At 36.8% G+C, this 26,223-nt stretch overlaps 1 protein-coding gene across 2 annotated transcripts in view; it reads left to right on the plus strand.

The window, feature by feature from the left end:
- The first annotated feature begins 7,126 nt into the window (after window positions 1–7,126).
- The window catches only part of LOC131040013 (uncharacterized), a 98,670-nt gene continuing 79,573 nt past the window's right edge, over window positions 7,127–26,223 (plus strand). The window contains exons 1-2 of one of the 2 annotated variants that reach the window (XM_057972887.2): window positions 7,127–7,191; window positions 7,273–7,379. In XM_057972887.2, the coding sequence (XP_057828870.2) occupies window positions 7,283–7,379 (97 nt within the window). In that variant the 5' untranslated portion in view covers window positions 7,127–7,191; window positions 7,273–7,282. The other variant, XM_057972886.2, reaches the window with a different exon arrangement.

Consider the following 26,223-nt stretch of genomic DNA (forward strand, 5'->3'; position numbering starts at 1 on the left):
ATTAATAGTATTTTTAGGTGATGCAAGATTGCTCTCACACCCTAGATGCTCAATCATAGAGTTAAGGATACCTCGATTGATAATGAACCATATCTTCATGTTTGTAACATACACTTGTTACATAAGATCAATGTGGATACCTATCTTATTCAACACAATTATATCTTTAATTTTGTCTTTGATAATGTTGGTAGACAAATGTTAGGTACAATCACATTACCTATTATAGTAGGACATGTGACTTTACCCATGCCTATCCATGTCATAATTGATACTCTCTCACACAATCTTCTTCTAGGTAGACCATGGATTCATGCTATGCAAGCAATCTCGTCTACTCTTTATCACACAATTAAATTCATTCATGGTGGTAAAATATGGATAATGGAGGTTGATAAAGATCCATATAGTGGTGTCTAAGAAAAAATAGGAGGTATATCTTCCCTTGACACTATGATTCCATCTACAACACCATCTCCTATTGATAATGCTTTCTTAGAGAAAAATTGGGTTCCATTACACTTTACACCTCACTTTGCTAGAGAATACAAAGTCCCAAAATTCAAATCTAAGGCCTCAAAGGAGCCTAGTGTTTCATTTGTATCGCAACATCAACCATCATAATATAAATTACTTAAGATTTAAGAGATAGTAAATAGCCACATGCTAAAAATAAGAATTTTTTTACCTTTCATATAACATTTGTTTAATATGATCAATATTGAAATGGAAACTACAATCATTGCAAAGCATAATTGAATATGATATACAACATTTTAATAATGTATTTATAGCAAATATTTTTCTTTCACATTACATGCATGCATTGCATTAAGGCAACTTGTTTACAATTACATCACCATAAATTATAGAATCTTTTGTATGGGGACTCTTGCATTTGTCTCACAAGTCTTAGCAAGTCATCTATAAGAGGGGTAGCATCACCCAAGTGCTTTTCCTCCAACCATAGACCAAAGGTCCCATGCACACCTTCCATATAGAAGTTTCCCTACACTTTATGAAGATTATATATAAAGGAACCAATAAATTTCATGCCATATGAGTTCTATTATTGTGCTCTACATAACCCAATCAACCATATAACCTTATACGATCCTCTAATTAAGTATGACTAATCTGGCTAGATTATGAAATATGTGACACGGTGAATGGAATAAATGCAAGGCAAGACTTTTGCATCACTTTGGAAAAGTTTTAATCTAAAAGACACTTCCATGGTAAATATAATCATATGTTCACACACTTCTAACTCGACTTGGAAACAACATTCATCCTACAGTTTATAACACATTTTTTATATTATATTTAATATCAAATATGCATTTCTTTCTATTGTTGATAAAAGGCTAAGGTTATTAAATTCTAAATTTGACAAAGAAATTCTACTTTGCGTACTCACAATTTACGGATCTTTGGCTACTACCATTTGCTCATATGTCTTTACAATTAATTTGTGAGTATAATACTCTCCAAAATTTAAAAACACAAGACGTCTAAATTTTTTATAGGTTATATCATGCAATCAAATATTAGTGCAAGATAGGAATGACCAAGAGTTTGTGCTTCTCCATGGATTTGAGCTTTTGTTTGGCATGCTCAAAGAATTTGTAGCAGCCTCATTCTATCTTTGTTCATTTCTAATTGGATGTAAATATTTTGTTTTATGAATAGAATTATTTTCATTGTTTGAACTATTTCATTTGGTTGAGTATTTCATTTATTATATGGATTTTTTTTGTAAAATCTCCAATTTGTATCGTATCCATGCCTGATTTTCTTTGGAATGATTTAATTGTGGGTTTGATAAAGAAAATGGGATGTTGTGAACCTAAGGACCAAAAGCGTATCTTATATTTTCAAATTTAATATTTTAAATGTTTATAAGTAATTGAGTAATTATGATGGAGGTTAAGACTATTCATTTCGTATTTGATGAAATTTGGAAATTGTTTAAAAGTGGGTTTATTGTAAATTTTTAATGGATTATTGTATAATTTTCAAATTTGGATCAATTGGATCCCATTTCATATGATTGTGGAGTTTGATAATTTTGTCTTGTATTGGAAATAGTTGTAAAAATGAGTTGTAATATTGGTTTTTATTTTTAATTTGTTTTACATTTGTGGAGAACATGGTGAGCCTAGGGTAGATATTAGAGTTGATGACACAATGTGTGTCTGACCCAAAGTGTGTAATGTCCCCTTTTTAGTAGTTATTTGGCAATTTGTCATTAGCCCATTTTGCCATGGTCCCGTGGGCTAACTAGGACTTTGCAGGGATCTATGATGGATTTGGCCTAGTCAAATTCAGTTTTGGGCCAAACGGAGTTGATTTGTTAGAGTTTCTAGGCACTTACTATTAATAGTAAGTCAGCTCGGGCACAATGACGGGAAATTTTTGGTGTGATTTTAGTCAATATCATTTTGGTGTATTTATCCATTTGCGTGGATTGCATTTTTTATAAGGCAATTAATTATCCAGGCAAAAATCAAAAGTTTCTAAAGTTAAATTTAATTATTTAACTTAAGGGGTTATTTAATTTTGAAGCTAATGTTTAAAAAGGAAACATTAAAAGTACCCCTTCTTTGTGGAGAAATAAGGGGATAATGTTATTTTATTCTATTTTTCATTTATCCCACATTGATAGTGCTTTGGGATCCATGCCAAAAAGAAGTGTTAAATAAGAGCATTTAATGCTGGAAACTCAAATGGGAAATTGTGCTTTTAGATATTAGTGATTTATGGAAGTTAATTCTGGAGATTTTTCTGGCTTTTGAGGACGTTCACCCTCATTGGCAATATTTTCCATGTTTGTGAAAGATCAAATTTAAAAAATATGAACTTGGTTGAAGATTGGTTTGGCACTTAGAAGCAACACAGTGAAAGGCATGACTGGGTAAGTCCGATAGACATTTTTGAAGAATATACATTCTTTCCATGCATGTTAAATAGTAAATTGGACTGTATCGAACTTGGTCTTACGCTTAGAGTGGCATAGCAAAGATCAATAATACTTGGGCATGTATCGTACTTGCTAATGAAAGACTTTAGGCGTAAAGAAGGCACCCAATCGACAATGATATTGGTTTAGTGAAGTCACAACATTATTTCTTGGTGAATATACATGCTTAGCACAATGAATCAGAAATACTTTGTGGTTACAACATAACGTAGCAAAGAGATAGTGTTGATTAGAAACGTGGGCTGCTAACTCTCAAACGAAGTGGGCATTGCATTGTCATCTAGTCGACTACCATAGGGAATATTCAAAACTATAGCAGGCGTCCATTTTATGAGTTAAAGGAAGTTCTGAGAATCGCGGTAGCAATGTGCTTGGTCCAGGCATAGTGTGCAGGAAGATAGTAGCCATGATAGGTGAAGAGTGTCGAGGACTAGTACCCAGCAGATTGTGTTGGATGTGTGGCTGAGATAAATTATTGAAGCAAATCGTGGACTAAGACTTCCAACATTATAGCAAGTTCTTTAAACTCAAACTATCACCCTCCTTCAACAAATCAAAGATTTGTAGTTGGGTCTGAATAAGATAATATTGTGCATGGAGTGTAAAGTTTCCTTCTGAAAATTAACACAATGTTGAGATTGTATAGTACTGAGAACTTAAAACATCCCTATCTTTTGTACTGCCTAGATGCTTTGTCCTTCTTAAGTACAACAATAAATAAGGTTGATCAATGTCTTTGTTAGTGCGTGTCTGTTAAACTCATTGCACATGAATAAGTTAAAAGTTGAATGAATGCAAGAAACAAAAACAAATGCACTAGGTATCAACAAAACTACATAAAACTCAATTTTTAGACCTGTTTGGAAAATTTTCAAATGTTTAATGAAATACCAGCAACCAGCAAGACAAGGATATTCAATAGCAATTAGGGCAGCCTACTCCAAAGTGGCACATTGGCAATCATAGTGTGGGGAGTTACTTAATCAAGTGATAAGTAATGAAACATGGGTAATAAAATTAACTAAAATAATGGATGCCTCTCTCATGCCTTAAGTTCTCATAAAGGCTAAGGATGACTCAAGGGTAGACTTGCCTACTCATGGAATGTTGGATCATGTATGATCTAGTATTCTCGTCCGTGAGAGAGTAATAGGTTTTATTTGAGCCATCCCTTTGAGCTACACAATGACACTCCCCTTTCTTGATCTTTAACATCTAGTCGTGTATTTGAGTTGCACCTGAAAGATGTTCATGCCTTTCATGTTGTTGTTGACCTATAGATTTTTTATGTGATTTCCATGTACGATTGGCCTTTGGATGTTATGTTATACCTCATGCTTGAATATTGTGCATGTTTATGCTTTGATGCTAAGTGCTCTATGCGTTTGGATTGAATGCTCTATCTCTCCTCATGTGCCTTGCATTTGTGAGTGTTTGCGGCCTTCGTGACTATCTCCTAGCATAGAGGGAGTGGATCATTTATAGCCACATGGTTTGGTGGTGTGTATACCACCATTGGGGTTTGGAGAATAGTAGATTAAGCATGCTTAATAAATCCTTCTCTTGGTTTTCTTTCATGCTTTTGTGTTGTTTCCATTCATGCTAATGTATAATCAAGGACGTTGAGTCTTGTGCTATGTAATTGTAATAATGTATATTGGATATTCTTTAACAAAGAATTGCAATCAATTGTGAATGAAGATGATAATGTAGATGGATTGGTTTGTGTATCTCAATGTTAGAGTTGACCACGATTACTTTGTAATTTGAATATGATGCTAATGTTTAATTAAGGAAAATGAGATCCTATTATGGTTTAGAATCCTCTCGGAGGGCATTATAAACCCCTCATGACATCGACCTAACTTCTAGTGTCAATTATATCATGTTTTGGACATTTCTAGGTCCATTGGAGGCCTTTCAAAGCATCTTGTAAAGGCTTGCAAATGTATAGAAGTGTTTTCTTGCAGTGTTCTTTCTTATTTTAGCTTAAGGTAGGAGTTTAGGATGTTGGCGAGATCATTACACATCTCCCTATCCTTTCTTTTCACGTGTCAATGACATCTAGTGTCCAAGGGATTCATTTTCCTACCTTCTTCTCTGAGTCTTTCTAGTTCTTTCATGCTCCCCAGGGATTTTGGAAACCTCTAGATTAGCCCATGTCATTCATGATTTCCTAGGGATCAATCCCTACCTTTGGATTTTCCATGAGTTTGGACGTTTGCACATTAGAGAGGATAGTGCAATAGGTTGTCCCAGGGACAACAACACACAAAATGAACAATAGCAATCCCAAAGGACTAGGGCACACATAGAGGACTCCAAAACATAATTCTAGTCTCCCTCTAGTGCAACAATGTACCAATTGGGTGCCCAAGTCCACCTAGGGTGCTAATGTCCTTAGTTGTTTGTTGACAAGCTTTTTGGGGCCCCAAATAGGCAAACCTTGTTCATGAAAGTTTCTCATTGGGTCCTAGAGTGTCAAGGGAACCTCCAAGGGGGTAGATATGTGTATCTAGTGTTAAGTTGTAGTGTCAATTGTATTAGTATGCATGCCTTTGTTCGTAGGAGATCGATCATTGCAACTAGAATCAAGGAGATGGTCAAGATTATCTTGCAACATCATGTAAAGTCTTTCAGGGTCTTGTAAGGGCCAAAACCCCTTGTTCATTATTCTTAGGGTGTCTCAAGCTTAGGGTGTCCCAAAATTTCCTTTATGGTTGGTTGAAGTTTAGGGACCCAAGTCTTCTACTTGTGCATCGTCAAGTTGTGATAAGATGTCGTATATTGCAGTTTGAGCTAGTGAGCTTTTGTTTGCGTCAAAAATGTTTGGGCTTGAGTTGGTCAGACTAGTTTGATGTGGATTGGAGGTTGATGATTCTCTCATCCATCCTGACATTATTTTGTGAGAGAGCACAATCATGGATTATGTTGATTGTTGTCAAGGAATCGTCCTCTCTCTCTCTCTCTCTCTCTCTCTCTCTCTCTCTCTCTCTCTCTTCCATCATTTCATCATGGTAAGTGGTCCCAAATTGGTAAGTCTTCCACTAGTGTCACCTTAGTTATGCAATGGTAAGGTATTTTGTAGTCATCCTTGTGTTTCGTAGTGTCTCTTACGACACTTGTTTGCAAATTGTTGTGCAAGTGTGACATGTTGTATTGTATCTTGGATGTTGAAGTTGTTAACGTTTATTTCGAATGTTTAAAATAAAATTATTCTAGGTTTCTTGTCTTGTGTCCTCAGGGGTTTCTTGGTGGGACATTACATAATGCACCTTCTAATGCTAGTGGTTGGCTTACTAGTTTCACTCTTGTTAATGTTGCTAATACTTATCCTTTCGTTTAGCAATGACTCTAAAGTTAACTCTTCATTTCTCTATTATGAACAATTTGATACGATAGATACATTGTCTAAAACTACGTTCTATTGCAATCTTGATGTTTTTGGTTATATCGTCATGTTATTGCTTGTAAACAATTTTTAAAAATTTTTTTAGCAGGGGAAGGATGCTAGTAGCTATCCACCCTAACTTCACTCACCCTAAGCTCTTAAATGGTACATTGGATTTTGACATTTTGTTGGGTTTCTTCGTATGCAACTTTAGAGCTCATAACTATTGTTTCAACTTTCTTGTAGTTACAACAAATGCTAGAGGATTCATTATACCTACAAAGGTTAAAAAGTGGTCATTTCGGGGTGAGGTATGATATATATATTCTCTATTACTTTGTTGACCATTCACTTTGACCACCGCAAAATTTGCAAAATTGATCCAATACATATTCCTCTAATAAATGTTTTGATCAAAATCAATGTACAACTACCCTAATAATCATCTACTATTGGTACCAATAAAGTTTCACAACTCTTCAATTATTATTATTATTTTTAACTATCAGTACCTAATTATTTTTAATAGACTTTTAATTATCATGTATTAAAAAATGATTATTAGAACATGAATAATCCTAGATCATTTCCTCTATTATAACTCTATAATTTGTGTCTTTGAACTAATTTGTGTAAAATCTTTCCTGTTTCGAAGTAAAAAAACCCTAGGGCCTTAAAATGAAAACCTAAATTTAAAAAACAAATCAAAACAAACTTCCACTAAACAATTAATGCTTGATCATTGATACATTTGTTATAGGAAAATTTCATCATCCTTTGGATTTGCCGCGATATAGGTGGAAGCAAATTCACACGCGTTAAAGTTTGTAGCTAATATACTATTAATTGCCTCCAAATTTGTAGTGTTTGAAGCAACAAGGTTTAGTTTTGTGTTGCAGGGGCTTACAATGGCTAAGACGAAAAAACAAAACAAAAAGAATGGTCCTGTTTCTATGGACATGGATGCCGCCACACACCATTCACCTTCTAACGAAATCGCTGAAGGTATTTTAGCCCTTTATATTTGAGATGCTATATATTTAACGTGCATATGGTTTCATTGCAAAGCTTATCTTGCATCTGATCCAAATAAGCCCGTGCATCAGCTCAAATATATCTCTCACACAAAACCTCAGTTCAAGCGTAAAAGTTCAATCAGAGATAAAAAGCACTACTCGGCACAGATTTCATTTTAGTTTGGGGATTTCTTGCGCATGTAAGCCTAATAAGAATTAATAGCAAACGGGTTTCTTTAGAACTTGTAACAATTTTGTAGTAATGCTCTTTCAGTACAGATACAACACAAGTTAGGGAGTAGGGAGTATTTTTACTTATTTGGGAAGCATCCTTCACACCCCTTTCCTCGTTTTACCACTTCGAGATCATATACGCAGCATTCCAATTAACATATGGTGTCCTGCTATTGTAAGAGGTTACGTGTGGAGCTACCCATGTTCCTGCAAAGGGTTTCACATATGCATGGGTATTGCTGGCTAGGAAGTGACCCAAAAATTTACCTTACCTTTGGGCTTATAGAGGAATCTAAATGGTTATAGCTTGCAGTGTGATTTCATGGTACTATTAATAAGCTCTGTTCCTATTTTGGGTGTGTGCTCGTTTGCTTATGCCCGTGTGTCCATGGTTACAGCCTTGATTTTTAAGGCCCCAGTTTGAGAATCCCATGTTAATGTTTTAGCAACACAGAAATCTGAAACAAGATACACAACCCTCCACCCGAGGGTGAAAAACCCAGCTCACACAAAAATGAATTTTATTATATCTCTGAAAATGAATACAGCTGATGATAGTTTCAGATTACTATCAATTACAATAGGATAAAACTGATTCTCTACAAATCAATCAAAACGATGAAGTCAAATGATACATCTCATAAACAATCTATAAACCTTCATAAGACTGAAATCTCTGATCACAAAAAACAGATAATATATCTGATCTGACAGACTACATTCACCATCTTCTTGATTTTTTTTTTTTTTCAAAGACAAATGAGAGAATCGGAAATGCCAGAGAAGAGACACACGAAAGAAGAGGGAAAGGCATGGACAGTTACATCTGCACCGACAGCCACATAAATACCAACAGCCACGAATATACTGACAGCCACATCAACTTCACCGACAGCCACAGCAACATGAAGAGTCACCGACAGCCACCCAAGGTGATCAAGGCAAGAAAACGGAAGCTAATGAATCGAAACAAGAAGAGATAAATATTGCATTGAGGATCTCTATCACAGCTATATCTTCAACACTCCCTCTTAGCAAGAGAGAGATCTTCATTATGTCATCATATGACAAGTACACATAACTGCAACTCAAAAGATGTCAACAAAAAAACTCATCATATATTTTATTTGATAAAGTTGTTATCTCAAAATAACAATATTCACCATAGCTACTCCTAGAGGGTGAATGAAACCAGAAATAAAAATCATAAAGTCATACACATGACTTCGACCATAGCTACTCCCAGAGGGTGGATCAAGGGATTTCACCTCGAACTTCTCTGACAGAGAAGAACTCATTAATCGAGGGATTTCACCTCGAACCTCTCTCGTAGAGAAGAACTCATTAACAAGGGATTGCACCTCGAACTTCCCCCTCACAGAGAAGAACTCATCAGCAAGGCATTGCACCTCAAACTTCTCCCTCACAAAGAAGAACTCATTATTTCACCTCAAATTTCTCCATCACAGAGAAAACTGCTTTAATCGAATAGCTCCCTCTGAAGCTGAAATCAATCTTCTGATCTCCTTGTCCAAGGTTACTTTTGACGATATGCCAGACTCCCTTTGAATGCTGATTTTTCCTTTGCGAAGAAATGCAAGCAATCTTCCTCCCTAGAATGCAATCTCTGATTCGTCCTTTTATAATTTTGCTTAGCAATGGAATTTCCATTCACTTGGATTGATCACATCGAAGCACCTAGTGATGATCTGATGGCTGTGTGGCCTTTGACCCTCGCCATCACTCATCATCCATCCACAATATCTGCCCCGTGTATAGTTTAAACTTTAAGCATCATCTGAAGAACTGTCTTTAATACCATCCACAGCAAAGTGATGGACCAACCACATAAATGCGACAGAAATCCACTTGTAGCAGGGTGTGCCAGAATGCTAAGCTGTAGTGCCCATCCTAGGACAAAAGCTCACGACCTACCTTCAAGCGGTTAGGCTCTATAGGAGAAACCTGGCTCTGATACCATGTTAATGTTTTAGCAACATAGAAATCTGAAACAAGATATACATAATTTATCCTGGGAAAACCCAGCCCACACAAAAATGAACTTTATTATATCTCTGAAAATGAATACAGCTGATGATAGTTTCAGATTACCATCAATTACAATAGGATAAAACTGATTCTCTACAAATCAATCAAAACGATGAAGTCAAATGATACATCTCATAAACAATCTATAAACCTTCATAAGACTGAAATCTCTGATCATAGAAAACAGATAATATATCTGACCTGACAGACTACATTCACCATCTTCTTGATTTTTTTTTTTTTTTTTTTTCAAAGACAAATGAGAGAAGCCAATAATATATGTATTGGAAATGCCAGAGAAGAGACACACGAAAGAAGAGGGAAAGGCACGGACAGTTACATCTGCACTGACAGCCACATAAATACCAACAGCCACATCAACTTCATCGACAGCCACAGCAACATGAAGAGTCACCGACAGCCACCCAAGGCGATCAAGGCAAGAAAACGGAAGCTAATGAAACGAAACAAGAAGAGATAAATATTGCATTGAGGATCTCTCTCGTAGCTATATCTTCAACATCCCAAAGGTCACTCATTTGTCGACTTCCTAAGTCATTAATTACCTCATTCTAGGCATCCACATGTGGAAAAAACAATATTAAATGATTTTGTTCACAACTCACCTTTACGGCTGCTAGTGGAACCCATCACCCCTGATGAATGTATTACAAACAATAGTGAGAAGAAATATTGCAAAGCATATTTTCCCAATGCACCCTAAGTGCCTTAGGACACTTTCCAAGAATGTTGGAACCATGTCATAGGATTAACAAGGTAGATGACACGTTAATCCTAACACCTTTCAAACTTGTACTTGCACTTTTGCATGGGCTTTTCTTGATAGCCAACTTCAATAAAAAGTTATTCTGAATACCAGAGTTAAAATTAGGCAATATTACATTCTTAATAAATATTATGAAGCGTTTTGATAACAATTATGGAATGATTGATGTAGTAGCCCTAGAAAAGAGAAAAACTTGATCACATAGTCTTATTTTTTTTTTTTTGATAGGTAATGGGCCGAAGCCGATAAGGTGTACATACCCTACTCCCTTTATGAGATTTGAACTTGTGACCTCTATTTCAAGAGCACAAGTTCTTCACCACTAGGCCAACTCAGGTTGTACGATCACATAGTCTTATTAATAGGCTGATAATGAGGTATTTGAATCCTTGACATGCTGGATAATTTCAATTGAACTCCCTTAAGCTCTTTGGTTTAACTAGTCTAGAATTTATATATGGGCTTCTCAAATTTGATGACAGTTGGGGTTTTTGTGATATATTTCTAACAGGATCCTGCTGTTATATCTGGTTAAACTAAGCATCTATAATCTGATATATTTTGAAAGTCCAAAATTTCTACAAAAATCTGAAACCACCCGAGAAATTTAAAAATGAAATGTTTGAAAATATGAAATTGATTTGATGTGTGAAATCTGCTATATAACCGATTCTGAAATTCCTGGGAATTGGAATTAGAAACTTTTGAAAAATTATAAACCGAAATCTATAGTTGCTGGGGAACAATATGAAAACTGTAGGTGCTTTGAAAACTTGAAATGAACTTCTGGTTTTTAAATAGCTTCAAAAATAAAATAGACCCATAATGTTACTGAAAAATTGATAATAGACGAACATTTTAACAGAGAAGAGAACTTTCCTGAGAATGCGTTGATAACGACATAGTCCCAAATACCAAATTGAGTACATACTCTACTCTTGGCCTTAAATGGAGTTGAGTTAAGCATATGCACTTCAATCCTGAACTGTGAAGATAATGACTCATGTAACTTGTAAGAACTAAGGAAAATTTATAAATACTTTTTCTTTATGGCTTATTCACTTTATGCAATCTAAAAGTGTTTTTTGGGTTTGTGAATTATTTGACCTTTATGGCAGCGGATGATTCATGATCCTGTTTTGGTTTTTGGCTTGTGGAAGGGATAACGCCTTCTAATGTTGTATATGGTGTCCAGTTGGATTTAGTCAAGTCTTAGCAATTATTTTCTTAGCAATTATTTTAATAGTTTTTTGTAGTTGTGTTATAGTCGTTTCTTTTAACATGGCTAGATCAAGAAGTTACTAGATTTCGTTTAAGTCAAGCTATTGCATCTTTAATACAAATCCAACCAGTTTTACTTATACTAATAGGAATTGGATTTTTTATTAAATGATTAACTGAAGTTTACTCATTTCGCTAGTGTCACAATTTGTAGAGAGGTTTTTGCCTGCTGAAAATTATTGGTTATTCCTATCCCATATGTCAGTAGGCGAAGCCAGCTCTATATTCTCGTTTCATTCTGTGTGTGCCCGTATGATCAATATTTACTTGATGCATGTTATTAAGTCCATGCCTATATAAATAGATTTCTCATTTCCTTCATTTTTTATCAAGAGGTAACATTATGGACATTTCAAAAAGGAATTTTGTGTTTAGGAACTTTCTTTTCATTTTATAAAAAGTTCATTTGCAAAACTCTTATGGTTTGTGTCAACTCTTGTGATTTGTTGAGTTTTTTTAGAATTTGAGCCTAACATTGGTTTGAACATGACTGTTATGAAACTTTTATTGCTGGAACTGCATTATATGGGATGTATTTTATTTTGTTTAGTCTTGAATGTCTTGTTTCTCTTATTCCGGTTATGCCTTTTGTGAGTGGAAGAGACATAAAGTTTGATGCAATTATTTTACCCCATAACTAAAGTTTATTTGAGCTCTTTAATATCGAGATTTTGTTTTAATTTGTCTCAGCTGATGCATCTACTGTAACTTCCATGTAGTTCCTAATTTACTGAAATACCTAGAGATCCTATACAGCACAACACATTTCTTCAAAATCTGGGAACTTAAAAAAAGCACTTAAATTTCTTCAAAACACATTTTTTTGCAAAATTCAGTTACAAAATGTATCAAATTGAGTCGAAAAATCCATGAGGAAATGTTTTCTATTAGGTTTGATTCATATATACAAATAGGGTACAAAACTGCATCATCATGTGGAGCTAGATACGAATAGCTAGTTGATATTTATTACAAATTCATGATGGTTATCTTTAAAAATCATCGTCATCATAAATTGCATATCCAAGCAAGTCAAAAGTTACAAGCTTTTACAATTCCTCTTCCCAAATTCTAATGAAATTTAGAGGAAGAGGGTCTTTTACTAGCATTCAGTTGTGTTGTGACGTTTTCACACATCGCCCCATTGCAAATGGGGACCCATGTTTTTTGCTCGTTTTCGCTTTGCTTTTTAGGGTTTTGATTTGAATCCAGTCGGTTTTGGGAGCTTTTTGAATTTCCTTTTCTAGAATGCAAATTTTGAATGAAATGAATTTGCCAGAATGGTCTATTTTCAATTGGAATTTTGAATGCAGAGCTTAAATTTGTCTAAGTGTTGAAGATGAAATGTGATTTTTTGTCCAATTGAATATTTTTGACCAAATTTTGACTTTTTTGAATTTTGATCCTAGGCATTTCAAATGATTTGTTTTCGCCTTGTGAAGTGTTAAAATGTGAAAAATCATGTTATTTTGGCCTGTAGGAGCTAAATCGCTCCTGTCCCTCAGTGAAGGACGGGAGCTCATTTTCAAATATCTCACTACTCCTGTAGAGTCCGGACAAATTTCGAGTTGGAAGTGATGGAGCGCGGCGAGATCTTTCCATTGAATATAAATTGAAGATTTTCATGAACACAGAAATGCCTCCAGGGGAAAAATCGCTCCTGTCCCTCAGTGAAGGACCGGAGCTACAAATCCAATTTTGCTTTGTCCTTGCAGGATTTTAACATCTTGACGATGTGAAAAGGTCCAAAGAGGTATATTTTATCAAATGAATATAACTTGAAGTGCTGTCGGGGAGATCAACAGGGTAGTAGGTCCGGCTTGAGTGAAGTCCTGATCCTGAAATTTGGCTAAGTCTGGAATGCCCTGATCCTGAAATTTGACTAAGTCTGGAAACTGAAAAAACCTCCAAAAACTAGATTTTGCAATATAACTCCTGGAGGTCTGAAACCACTCTCAAACATCTTGAAAGTATATATGGAATATAACTTAAAGTATAACTTATACTTAAATGTTATATTCCATAAAAGTTATCCTGATAGAGAGTGCGAAAAGTCAAATTTCGCTCCCGTCCTTCACTAAGGATCCAGAGCGAATTTCGCTCCTGTCCCTCACTGGAGGACCAAGGCGATGCGCTCCTATCCCTCACCAAGAGACCAGAGCGAAATTCTTCATAAGGTACGATCTGGGCAAAGATCAAGCAAATTTTATGTTCGAAGGCAAGAAAGGAGGTCAATCGAACCCGTTGAAGACAAATTGAAGATTATCAAACGTCAACAAAGGACCAAAATGCTTAAGTTCGCTCCTGTCCCTCAGGAAGGGACCAGAGCGATTTTTGTTGTAGATGATTTTCTCGCCAAATTTCAACCGATCTCAAGGCATGAATGAATGAAAGGAGGCATTGCGAATCCGTTGAATATAATTTTCGAAGGTGATGAAGTGAAATGAGGCCCACAAGAGCAAAATCGCTCCTGTCCCTCTCCAAGGGACCAGGGCGATGATCTTCTAAACATCAAAGCGCCTTGTAAAATTCAAGTGAAATGAGAAAGGATGAAGGAATAACGTTGTTTGTCCCCACAATGAAGATTGAAGTTCAAAGATGCAAGATCAAGGAGAAACAATGGAGATCGCTCCTGTCCCTCTCCAAGGGACCAGGGCGATATCATATCTAAAGGATATTCATTTGCAAGAACAAGTCAATTAAGCTCAAAGGACCTAGCGAAAATGGCAATTCCAACGTGGAAATAAGGACCTTGGACGTAAAAATTGCAAGAATCATGACCAAATTGATGGATCGCTCCTGTCCCTCAATCAGGGACCAGGGCGATGAGGTACGTATCTTCTCACTTTTTCATTTTGGCGCTTAAAACACATTTTTTTTTAATTTATTTAAATGCTAACAAAATCGATATTTTATTAAAAATAGCATTTAAATATTGCGCTTAATGTTAATTAATTATTTTGCCTTGTAAAAATTGAATTTGTCAATTTAAATGATAAAGGCATTTAATTAATTATTTATTAATTAATAAAAATCAAGAGGAGCGCTTGGTATTTTAGAGGTCGGCCTTTGTTATTTGTTTTAAAAATCATTTAAATTGCCTTATTTTTACACAAGTCGGCCTATATGGTGGTAAGAGGTATGAACGCTATAAAGGGAGGGTGAAAATCTTCATTTTCACATCATCATTTTCATCTCTTACATGCGATTTGAGGAAGACAAAGGAGAAATGCGATTTGGAGTATACAAAGGAAGTGCGAAAGTATCATTCAAGAGGAGGAGCGAATTTCAAAGGGAAGGCGCTAGTAACTTCCAAGGTGGTGCGAATCTATATTGGGCGAACTTGCCAAGGTGTTAGAGGATCAAGTCAAGGACATATCAAAGGTGGCGAAGTTGATATTTTGAAGAAGGAGATCACGTTGAAGCCATCTAATTTTGATTTTGCCTAGGCAAATTCCTTCTTTTGCATTTTAGAGTTAGGCTCTCAAGAGAGGTATGGCGATTTGATTTTATTGCTTTTATTCATTCATCGTCATAGCTTAAATTTTGAATTTTGAAATTTTGTTTTTCCTTAGCTCAGTTCTTTTTAGGAAATGATTAATAAAGGACTTATCATTAGGTTTCCTAAAAATTTGCTCTCTAATTTATGTTATGTATTGCAAAATCATGTTACTAATTTTGAAATGTTGTGTAGGCATCAAATGGAGATCTCATCAAGGAAAATCAAGCCGGATCAAGGACGGTCTTCGCCAGGACGGTCTTCGCCAGGACGATCAAGTAAGGACATGGGCAACCTCTTTCAATCCAACGTTCCAAGGCGAGGTACATCATCATCTTGCAAATCAAGGACAAAAGGAGTTAGGACAAGAGTTAATTAAAGATAGCCTCTCAACGACATCAAATTGAATATCTAGCAAGCTACAAGTGTCAGATGAGGTGGCATCCCAGTCATCACTCCTCCAGTCAGTGTGGTCCACCTCAGCATGTCCAGATTCAATGTACCTAACTCATGGAAGGTGGCACAAACTCCGATGTACCTACCCCGGCTATCCATTGGTCGATTTTTCTAGAGGGGACATGTGTCCAAGCAATACAATTATTTCATTGGTCAAGCATTAAATGTTATGTAATGGTTGTAACAAACCCTAATTAGGGTTTTCATTGTAAAATCTTGGCCATTGATCTTGAATTGATCTAAGCCATCAAATTGTATTGTGGGCACTATATAAGCCCAGGCATTTCATTTGTAAAGGCTAATTAGCAATAAATTAGCAATAAATTAGAGAGAGTTGTAAATAGTTAGAATAGTTAGAGAATAGTTGGAAGCAATTAGAGTAGAATAGGAGGACAAGGCAAGAAATTGTTGCCATTGATTGTAAACAAACTCCATTTTCATTGAAGTAATGGTGAAATATGTCGTTTTCTTGCAATTTGCATGGTTTCTTGTTGAGTCTTCAATCTTAGATGGTAGATGATTAAATGAATGGAGGGAATGTGATTGATTGATGGTGGAATTCGTACATCCATACTACTAGCAGTTTGTTGATTGCAAACTTGCCTTGTGTAGTCGACTGGAATCGTTCAGCTTAAGCTCAATTTCAATTTGTCGCCTCTTCATTGATATGCATCAACTTGGATGGTATCTATGCCTGCGGTGATGATTTGAACATCATAAAGCTTCCCTAGAAGATCGCACTAGCCTTGTGTAGATGTTCCATTGATGTCAAAACAAGATCTAGTTAGAGTTTCATCAAAAATCAAATCATTGCTCCTGCATTCTTAGTATTAGGATTAGATCCTCTCTTCACCCCCATCCTTTTTCCATTTTTTAATCTAAGTTAGTAAGAGCTTGTGTTCTAGCAAAGTAGATCGGAAATTCAATCACCAAATGTAAGTCCCCTTGTGATTCCAGCAAATCACATCATACCACGAAGAGCTTATCCACATGTAGAGACCCTACCAAAAGGAACCTTGGAGTCATCCTAACTGATCCTTCATGCGAATCTTCAGCAGTTAGAGGCTTTATTCAAGAGAGGATAAGATACCCTTAGGTATTTTATTCTGTGTATGATGGTGTACAAAATACACGTCAACAAGTTGCTGTTCCCCACTTGGCCTATAAGACTTTGTCTATGGCTCCAACCTGCCACTAGATAACAATGATTCCTTTGGCATATCATTGTCATCCAATGACATCCAATCTTCCTTGCTTTGCTGCAGCCACATCGTCCATATCCTGTCTCTCAAAATAAACAATCTCATCCTCTATGAACAAGGAGGGCTCATCATCTTGCATATTTGCTGTTTTGATTTGTCCTTTACCTTTCTTATGTCAAGGCAAATGTTGTATTGCACAAAAATATGGTCATTGAGATGGTATTTAGTCAACATATTATGCTTCTTCATGCGAATGGCATCACACAAACTCGAGTTGCATTGACAACTAGAAGTACTACAAGTTTGAGACAAAATTCAGTGGGCTAGCTTTTGGAGATTTGAGCTATTTCCACCCCAGTCTTCCCATGAAGAATCTGCAAATAAGATATTCAAGAGTTTGTAAATAAACAATGTTTTATTCATAATTGTAATTTGTAACTTGCAAGATGTAAGACTTCACTTTTTCTTAGGTGTCTGTGTGAATCTTCCTCAAAAAGATAGTAGCAAAGAAAAGAGCCTACTCCTAGCTCCTTATGAGTTTACAACTTTGAAATGTTGAATCTCACATCAACCTTAAGTGTCATCCTCTTAATGTGTGATGTCCCCATATTTTCCGCATCCTGTCAATCAAGCATCTCAATTTTGTGAAGTCTCTGGAGAGACAAAATTGAGATAATGAATCAGATTATCATAAATAAAGAAGTCGGATATGTTAGATAACCAGTAATCTCCATATGGTCAATAATTGATCCCATGGGCATTGTAGGGCATGAATCGTCTTGAAGTTGTGGAGCTTGTGCAAGCGATCAAACAAGATAGATTGACTAAGAGAAAGAGAAGGCATCGAGTATAACTTCAGTGACATGGGAACTCCATTAAAACGAAGGAAGGAGATTATCCCAGTCTTAAGCAGCAATTTGTAATATCAATGATGAATTACATCGATTGGGCCAAGCGGTGATTAGTAACAACATGAGCGGTGATTACATTTATCTGAAGGAGATATATATTTCTTTATCAACCACAAGGATGTTGATTTCATACTTTCAGATTAATAAAGAAAACTTAGAAAACAGAATTAACCTTTAATTCAGATAGTTTGCTGTTAGATTTAGTAAGTTTCAGATTTAGGAACAAACAGAAAAGTAACCAAAGATGAACAAGACACTTATTACCCTGGGAAAACCTCCTAGGAGGAATAACCCAGCCAGAAAAGATCCTCAGATCTGATTATGGATTATGAATAATATTCTGATTACAATACTTATCTCAGTTTACCCTTAGGGCTAATGGCATCTTCAATTTTCAGTAGTCTCAGATCTGCCTCTTAACCAGTTTCGGATCTGCCTTTGATTGTACCAACCAGCAACCAAGGATTTGACTTTGAATGGTAGATGGATGAAATGTGTGTCTTCAGCTGATGACTGTGACCAACTTCAGAACAGCAGGTCCTTCAACTGTCAGATCGCATGATAGAGAGCACTCCCCTAACAGCAGAGATAACAATGAAGGAAGCTAATGGAGTTCGCACTTTTGAAGATATTCGCCTTTGAATTGATGTATTTCGCACCTCTTAATTGCAGACAGAATTTGCTGTTATGTGTGTTGTATAAATGAATGATTTGATTCATATATATATCTTTCCTTTGGTGGTAAACCTTCAGGTCAGCTTGCAATAAACATTTTATTTATTAATTCCTTTTTCCCTTTCACACGTTTCATTTGGAGAGAGGCGTATCATGATGTGTGGGTTATGGGGTTGGCTCTATTGAGGAGTGGCGTGTGAGAAGGGCCTAGCCCTAAAGGGTGTACGTTACCTTTTTAAGGTAAAGGGCCCAGCCCTTAAGGGCGGATTCCAATGTTGCCTTAGGCAATTGGAATCTGCTCTTCACTTCACCCTAATTAAAAACTAACAAGGATATGTCGACTCAACCAAACATGCAGTCTAAGACCAAATTATATGGAGCGATTCATCTACAGTTGTAAATTGTTAAGAGATTAGTAGTAAACGATAAGGAAAGTAAGAGATGAGTTAATACCGATGAATCGATAATACAAAGATTGATGTCTAAGCTAATCAGTATATACCTAAGTCACCAGGTTCGACCGAATTTGAACCTTGAAGTTCGAAATTCGGCGAACTTGAAAAACCATTAAAAAAATCGATTAAATTCGATTAAATTCGATTTTAGGGTTTGTTAAAGTGTTTTTTTAATTTTTCGGGTTTGCGTTTTAGGGTTTGTTTTGGCGGATTTTATAAGTAGGCGGCCGCAGACGTTGCAACCACACCCACGCGAGCTGCTAACGCCGCCCGCTCTGCCCGACCGCCCGCTCTGCGACCACCGCCCGCTCTGCGACGCCACCACCGGTGCTCGGCCGCCACTCGTCTGCGACGCCGCCACCAGTGCCGACGCCGCCTGCACTCCGCGACGACGCCGCCACCAGTGCCGATGCCGCCTGCACTCCGCGACGCCGCCTGCACAGCTGCACACGTCCGCCGCACAGGTATTTTTTTTTATTTTATTATTTTTTTTTTTGTTTATAATGTTAAATAGTTAATAACTTAATGTTTAAAAATGTAATTTTATATAATAATAATATTATATATTTTATGCTTTATATTTATATTTTATAATATAATATTATATATTTTTATATTTTATTAATTTTTTTTAGGTTTAATATTTTTTATGTTTAATAATTAATAATTTAATATTAATATGGTGTTAATTTTTTTTATTTTTTATGATATTAATATGATATTATTAATTTATTATTATATATCTCTGCTTCATTTTTTTATATGATATTAATATGGTGTCAATTTTTTTTATGTTTATAAATTTATAATATTGTTTAATATTATTATTATATAATTTATAATTTTATATTAATGGTTTTTTATTATATTGTTTAATATTATATATTTTTAAAAGGTTGAAATAAAAATAGTGTGTTTTTTAATTTTTCTTTCCAAACATGCAGATTTTCATTTAATGGCTCCTCCCAAATCAACTTCTGAGGCATGGAAGCATGTGACCCGAAATGGAACTCACATCAAATGTAACATGTGTCAGGCAAATATCATTGGAACTTTAACAAGGCTTAGGGACCACTTCCTTGCTAATAAAGGGGGTCTAGGTGGAGGTGTTCAAGCATGCACAGGTGCGACTCCAGAACTTAAAGCTATTCTAGAGAAAGAGTTGGCTGCTTCAACGGTAGGCAAAATGAAGAAGGCACAAAAGAAACAGAGAATTGAAGGAGATATATCTAGATTCACATCTGCCATGTCTTCCTCTTTTGTGCAATCCGAAGCGGCGAGTGTACCAAAACAGAGTGGAACACTGAACAACTTTTGGAAACCAGTAGAGAAACAACAGGTGGATGATGCAGTTGCTGATTTGTTTTACACAAGTGCTATTCCATTCAATGTTGCGAGAAATCCTCATTTCCGCAATGCAGTTCAGAAAATTGTAGAGTTTGGCAAAGGGTACACACCCCCAGGTTCAGAGGCTATCAGGACAACTCTTTTGCAGAGGTCAAAAGATAGAGTGACTGAAAAATTAGCTGATGTCAAAGCCACTTGGAAGGAAACAGGTTGCACTATATTGAGTGATGGATGGTCAGATATGTGTCAAAGGCCATTGATTAATGTTTTGGTGTCTTGTCCTGAAGGTGTTGTGTTTTTGAAAGTCATTGACACCATGAACCACAAAAAAACTTCAGAGTATATTTTTCAAATATTAGAGGAAGCCATTCTTGAAGTAGGGATGGAAAATGTGGTTCAAGTGGTAACTGATAGTGCAGCAAATTGTGTGGGAGCTGGGAGGCTGATTGTAGAGAAGTACCCACAGATATATTGGAGCCCATGTGCAGCGCATTGTCTCGATTTGTTGCTTCATGACTTGGCTAAATTCCCATGGATAAATGAAGCTATTCATAGAGGGAGAGCAATTGCAAATTTCATACGGAATCATCGTCTCACATTGAGTATTTATAGGCAGCATGCATCAAAGGAATTGTTGAGGCCTTGTGAAACAAGATTTGCTTCATATTATATCACTTTGAAAAGAGTGGTTGAAGAAAAAGCAGCTTTGAGGTCTATTATATGTTCCAATCAGTGGGAAAGTTCAGTGCTTTCTAAAGGCCCCAAGGGGAAGAACATAGAGCAAATCATCCTAAACAGCAATTTCTGGGAAAGTGCAGCAAAAGTCTTGCTTGTATGTGAACCAATTGTTGACGTGCTTCGTATGGTTGATGGTGACACTCCTTGCCTTGGCATGCTTTATGAAAGCATGGACCGGTGTAAGGAATCTATTCAAAAAGCACTAAACAATGAAGAAGCAGAATATATGCAGATATGGGAGGCAGTTGATTGCAGATGGAAAATGATGCACACACCTTTACATGCAGCAGCTTGCTTTTTGGAGCCTAAGTTGTTTTCTATTGATAGAAGGGGTGATAATGAAATCATGGCAGGGCTTTACCAAGCCATTAGCAGGTATGTACCAAATCCAGAAATTGCAGCACTAATCAGAGATCAAAGTTGGCAGTACAAGAGAGGAGAAGGGATGTTTGGAGGGGCAGAAGCCAAATATGACTCGCCACGTATGTCTGGATATAGATGGTGGATCGCTTATGGATCATCAGCTCCTGAACTGCAAGAGTTTGCTATTCGAATTTTGAGTCAGGGAGCAAGTTCATCAGCTTGTGAGAGGAATTGGAGTTGCTTTGACCACATCCATTCCAAAAAGAGGAACAAATTGCTGACTGGAAAGTTGGGAGATCTTGTCTATGTTCGCAGCAATTTGAAATTGCTGATGAACAAATCAGTAAAGAACACTTCTTTACAACAAACTCTTGAAGGCATGGCAATGCCAGATGCAGATGAGCCTGACTTTGTAGATGATGAACTGAGTAGTGATACAGATGATGATGATTTGGCATCCCAGCCAAGTGCTCTTGATGACTTAGAGTTATTTTAAAGTTCTAAAGTTTTTGACTGTTATTGTACCTTTTTGACAAAAGAACATCTTTGCGATAGTGAAAGCATATGTTTCCTACGGTTTATATTTTATAAATGTGTCATCTTTTTGTAATGATTTCAAATCTATTTATCAATGTTAAACTATTTACGCAAATTTATAGATATATTACATATATTTATTAAAAAAAAATTTAAAAATTACATATGGCGAATTTAATTCGAATTTTATACATTTCGAATTTTTTCCGCATCGAACTTCATCGAATTTCAAAGCTGTCGAACTTCGAATTCGAATTCGAACCTGGTGACTTAGGTGTATACCATTAGGTGGCTGCAATAATAAATAAAGATTTGATTGGTTAACTTCTGCTAACAACTATCAAGACCAATAATCAAACATCGATAATGTTAGACAAACATATCGATATCGTAAGGTAAAGTAATAAACCAATATGTTAAGGTATGATGCGATATCCAGTGTTTAATAAAGAAGATACAATTAGCGGCAACCAGCACACAATGGAAAGGTATAGATTAATTACCAAAGGCTACATCGATAGTCATAATAGCAAGGAAGTGGTGTGATTGGTAATGAATGAACGTAAGGCATGTCCTTTGGCAATATGACTTGTCATTCTAATCATGCGGTATAAGGAGTTGGGAAAAGATTGGTTGGGGCATAAATAATTAATTAGAATACACAGTAGGTTCAATCATATACTGGGGTCTGTGGGATGAGTTCCCCTTGCATAGTTTAATGAATACTTGCTGTGTTGTTTATGAATGCTTGATATAGCATAATGGATATTATTTCTTATCAGTTCATTGATAATACATATTATGTTATCGCTTATGATTGCTTAATATATAAAGGTATAGGAATGTGACATAATATAGGATGCCTTATACGCACACACACACACACTCTGTCTGATTATTATAACCATCTTGACTAAAGATACAGTATTATTATAACTGCTTAGCATAGCAAGATACATGAGAAGATTAATCTATTATTAGCCTAATCCTAAATCTTTCCGATTACCCCTAAGAAGGATTGAATGTGGGAATATTAGGTAGAGGCGGTATTAATACCTTGCAAGATAGGTAAGTCCTGCAGTGGAATGGACCATGCTACATCATACAAGGGCAATAGATAAGACCTGCGGTGGAATGGGCATGTGTTACATCATACAAAGGCACTATTTGTGAAGGACAGTTTCTAGCACTTGAACATGGTTATTCCACATCCTTCGTAGGGTTGAGGATTAGGTTAGAGGTAGGGATTGGGGCTTAAATATAATAGCTATCAAATGTATTATGAAAGCTAAATGTTCATTAGTTGCAATAATTGAATCTTAAGCATAATTGTTATGTTGAAGTATGTTGATCTTCCCGGTAAGAAGTATCATAAACCTTACTTAGTTAAGAGTAACTCTAATGCTAATTTGTTATAATTATAATTCTAGGACAAAAATTGGAAGGGGACATTACACAATGCATGTTGAGAGGCCCTCCATAGCCTCCCCGTGAGCATTCATAAAGCTATTAGAGAAAAAAACTTGGGGTTGAGGTGATACCTTGCTGCATGAATGGGTTGGTGGTACCTTGATTGTTACACCCTTAATCAATGATCTCCCAAATGGGGGCAAATCTACTTGTACCACCCTATAATAGTTTTGGATGGCCTCTCTAGCCTTATCCATGACATCATAAATGTATACCTTTGGGTTTTGCTTCACATCCACCAAGCACAAAACTCTTTGGTGCCTTTGATACCTATTAAACTACAAATAAATAAAAATAATAGTAAAATAAAATACTTTTGTTTCATTTCGAAATCAAAATTAAAATCTGAAGTTACCCTAACAATCTTTATAGGTCACTTAGCAAAGATATCTTGAAAAACTGTCTTTGTGTTTCTCTCTCCATTGGCCTTCTTTGAATATGTTGAGTCTAGCCATGCTTGACTCACAAACATTTGCTTCAAGGATGTCAATAAAATAGAAATACTTTGCCATTTAAAAAAATTATTTGCAAGCCGTGTGTGATCTCTTATCAAGTTAAGAACTCTATGGTGTCCTTTTTTTAGTCCATTCCAACATTCTTGGAGAGTGCTGGTTTTATTGAAATAGTTTTTTGATAATGACAGTGTGTTTCAAGAGTCAAGATGACTATAGTGGTTTTTTTTGAGTGCAGATCCAACTTTCAGGGAGCATTCCATACTTCGTGGAGATTTCCAACATCCTTGGAGAGCACCAACTTTTCTAAGCCTTTGAGATGTGTAGATAAAAATAATTAAATAAATAATTTAAGTTGTCTTAAGGTGACTTTATATCATAAAAACAACTTATGTTTATGTATTTCAAAGAAGGGTGGCTTATGCCATTAAGTGTTTTTAGAAGAGGGCCAAAAAGTGTTAGCTATAGGCGTGGGTACAATTGACTTAAAAGGTTATTTTTTAAAAACGACATTGAAATCAATAGCAAATATTTAATTAAAAGTTCTAGAAAAATCACTCTATTTTTTTTTTTGATCGATAACATATAGTATTATATTGCTTTGAAAGAGAAGTATTACAATCGAGGGGCAGAAAGACAATCTGCAAAACCAAGGGGTCACGCCCCTACTACAAAAAACCCAAGCATCTACCTACTAAAACCCATAGTCACAAAAAGGGTCGCTTACGAATACAAAAAGGACCACATCACTAACCCCAGCAAGCCCAGCCTAGCTACCAAACCATCCCAAAGCTTCCTCTCTTGAGAAATTGGGAATGCCCCTGCTGGAACTAGCCACCTGCTGCTCACTCCCACCACCTGGCACCGTTCCAGGCCTTCCTCCACACAACGACCCACGCTCCACCACCTTCGCTGGTTTCTTTGGGAGTTGATGCCGAACCAAAGGCCTCCCATTCTCGTCCAGGGGGGCCTCAGACCGAATGGGAGTCACCTTCCCACGGATGTTGAAACGCTTAGTCGACCCCAATTGGTGAACAAAGTTCACAATCTCCGCCCAGCCATATCTTGCGTCCTCCACCTGCAAAGCGACTGGCCGAGAAGCAGACCAAACTACAAAAGGCTGCAACTCCCCAACATCCACACCAATCCTCCTACTTGGCCCTCCGCCATCCTCAACCCCACACCAATGACAAAACGGGCCACCACATCCTGCAAACCTCCTGCTTATTTGGGTCGTAAAACCAAAGAAGAGATCCGCTACACCTCCTCCGTCGACTTCCCCACCTGCAAGGCCAAGGCAGTAAACAGAGACGAGATGTCCAGATTTGTTCTGGGTCACCAGTCCTGAGAAAGAAATTCCTCTCCCAATAGAAGCCTAATTGCCCTCCAGAAGACATCTCCGTCCACTCTAAAAACGTTCGAAAGCTTGATACCCCGAAACCGGCCCTCGAAAAGCAGGCAATTGTCCGTCCGACTCCAGCGAAAAATTTGCCTCCATTCTATCTCTTCGCGACACAGAAAACAACTCTGAATACTTCGTCAAAAACCAAGCTTGCCCACAAAGTGCCAGGAATTAACACACAAGAGACTTAAAGGCCGCCTCCATCTCTTGTCATAAAAGCTTCACACGCTTTGCATTATTCCCAACATCATCGCCAATCACTCCCTCCGCACGCCTCCATCATCAACCAACACTTCAAGGCCACTTGCAACAAGTTTGAAGAACACACACCACAAGGGACTTAAATTCCCACAGTGCTAAGGTTGCGAGTGGTCACAAAAATTCGAACTTGGGTTCACTTTTCCAAAGCCATCAACTCAATCTTACTCAAGAAGACTACAATCTCTAAAGTCCTCGAACATGCTAAACAAATTTTCTAAGGAACCATTTGCTCCCACATTAGAAAGTTTGTCAGCTTCCAAATTAGCCTCCCTCAGGACATGGGTTATTTTAAAATCTTCAAAATTGTTCAGTAGCAATTGCATCCTACGCACCTGCTTGTCTAGAAACCACGCATCCAATCGCCCCCGCGCAATCCCATTCACCACAACCTGAGAATCACCTTCTAAATGAAGTTTCTTAACTCCCAATTTCCCAGCCATAAGGATTGCTTCCACCGTAGCTTGACATTCGGCAACATTGTTCGACCCATCCACCAATTGCTTGGCTGCAATGGCCAGAATGTTACCATGATCATCTCGAGCAATCACCCCAGCACCCGAGGGCCCTGGATTGCCCCTTGATGCTCCGTCAAAATTGATCTTAATCCACCCCTTCTCAGGTGGAGCCCACTCCGGGGTTGGATTGCCCTTATTCTGAAGATTAGCCCTCAGCAACCTATTAATAGGCTTGAATTTGACAAGAGGCCAACTCAAC

This window comes from Cryptomeria japonica, chromosome 7 (assembly GCF_030272615.1).
Source record: "Cryptomeria japonica chromosome 7, Sugi_1.0, whole genome shotgun sequence".
Lineage (NCBI taxonomy): Eukaryota > Viridiplantae > Streptophyta > Pinopsida > Cupressales > Cupressaceae > Cryptomeria > Cryptomeria japonica.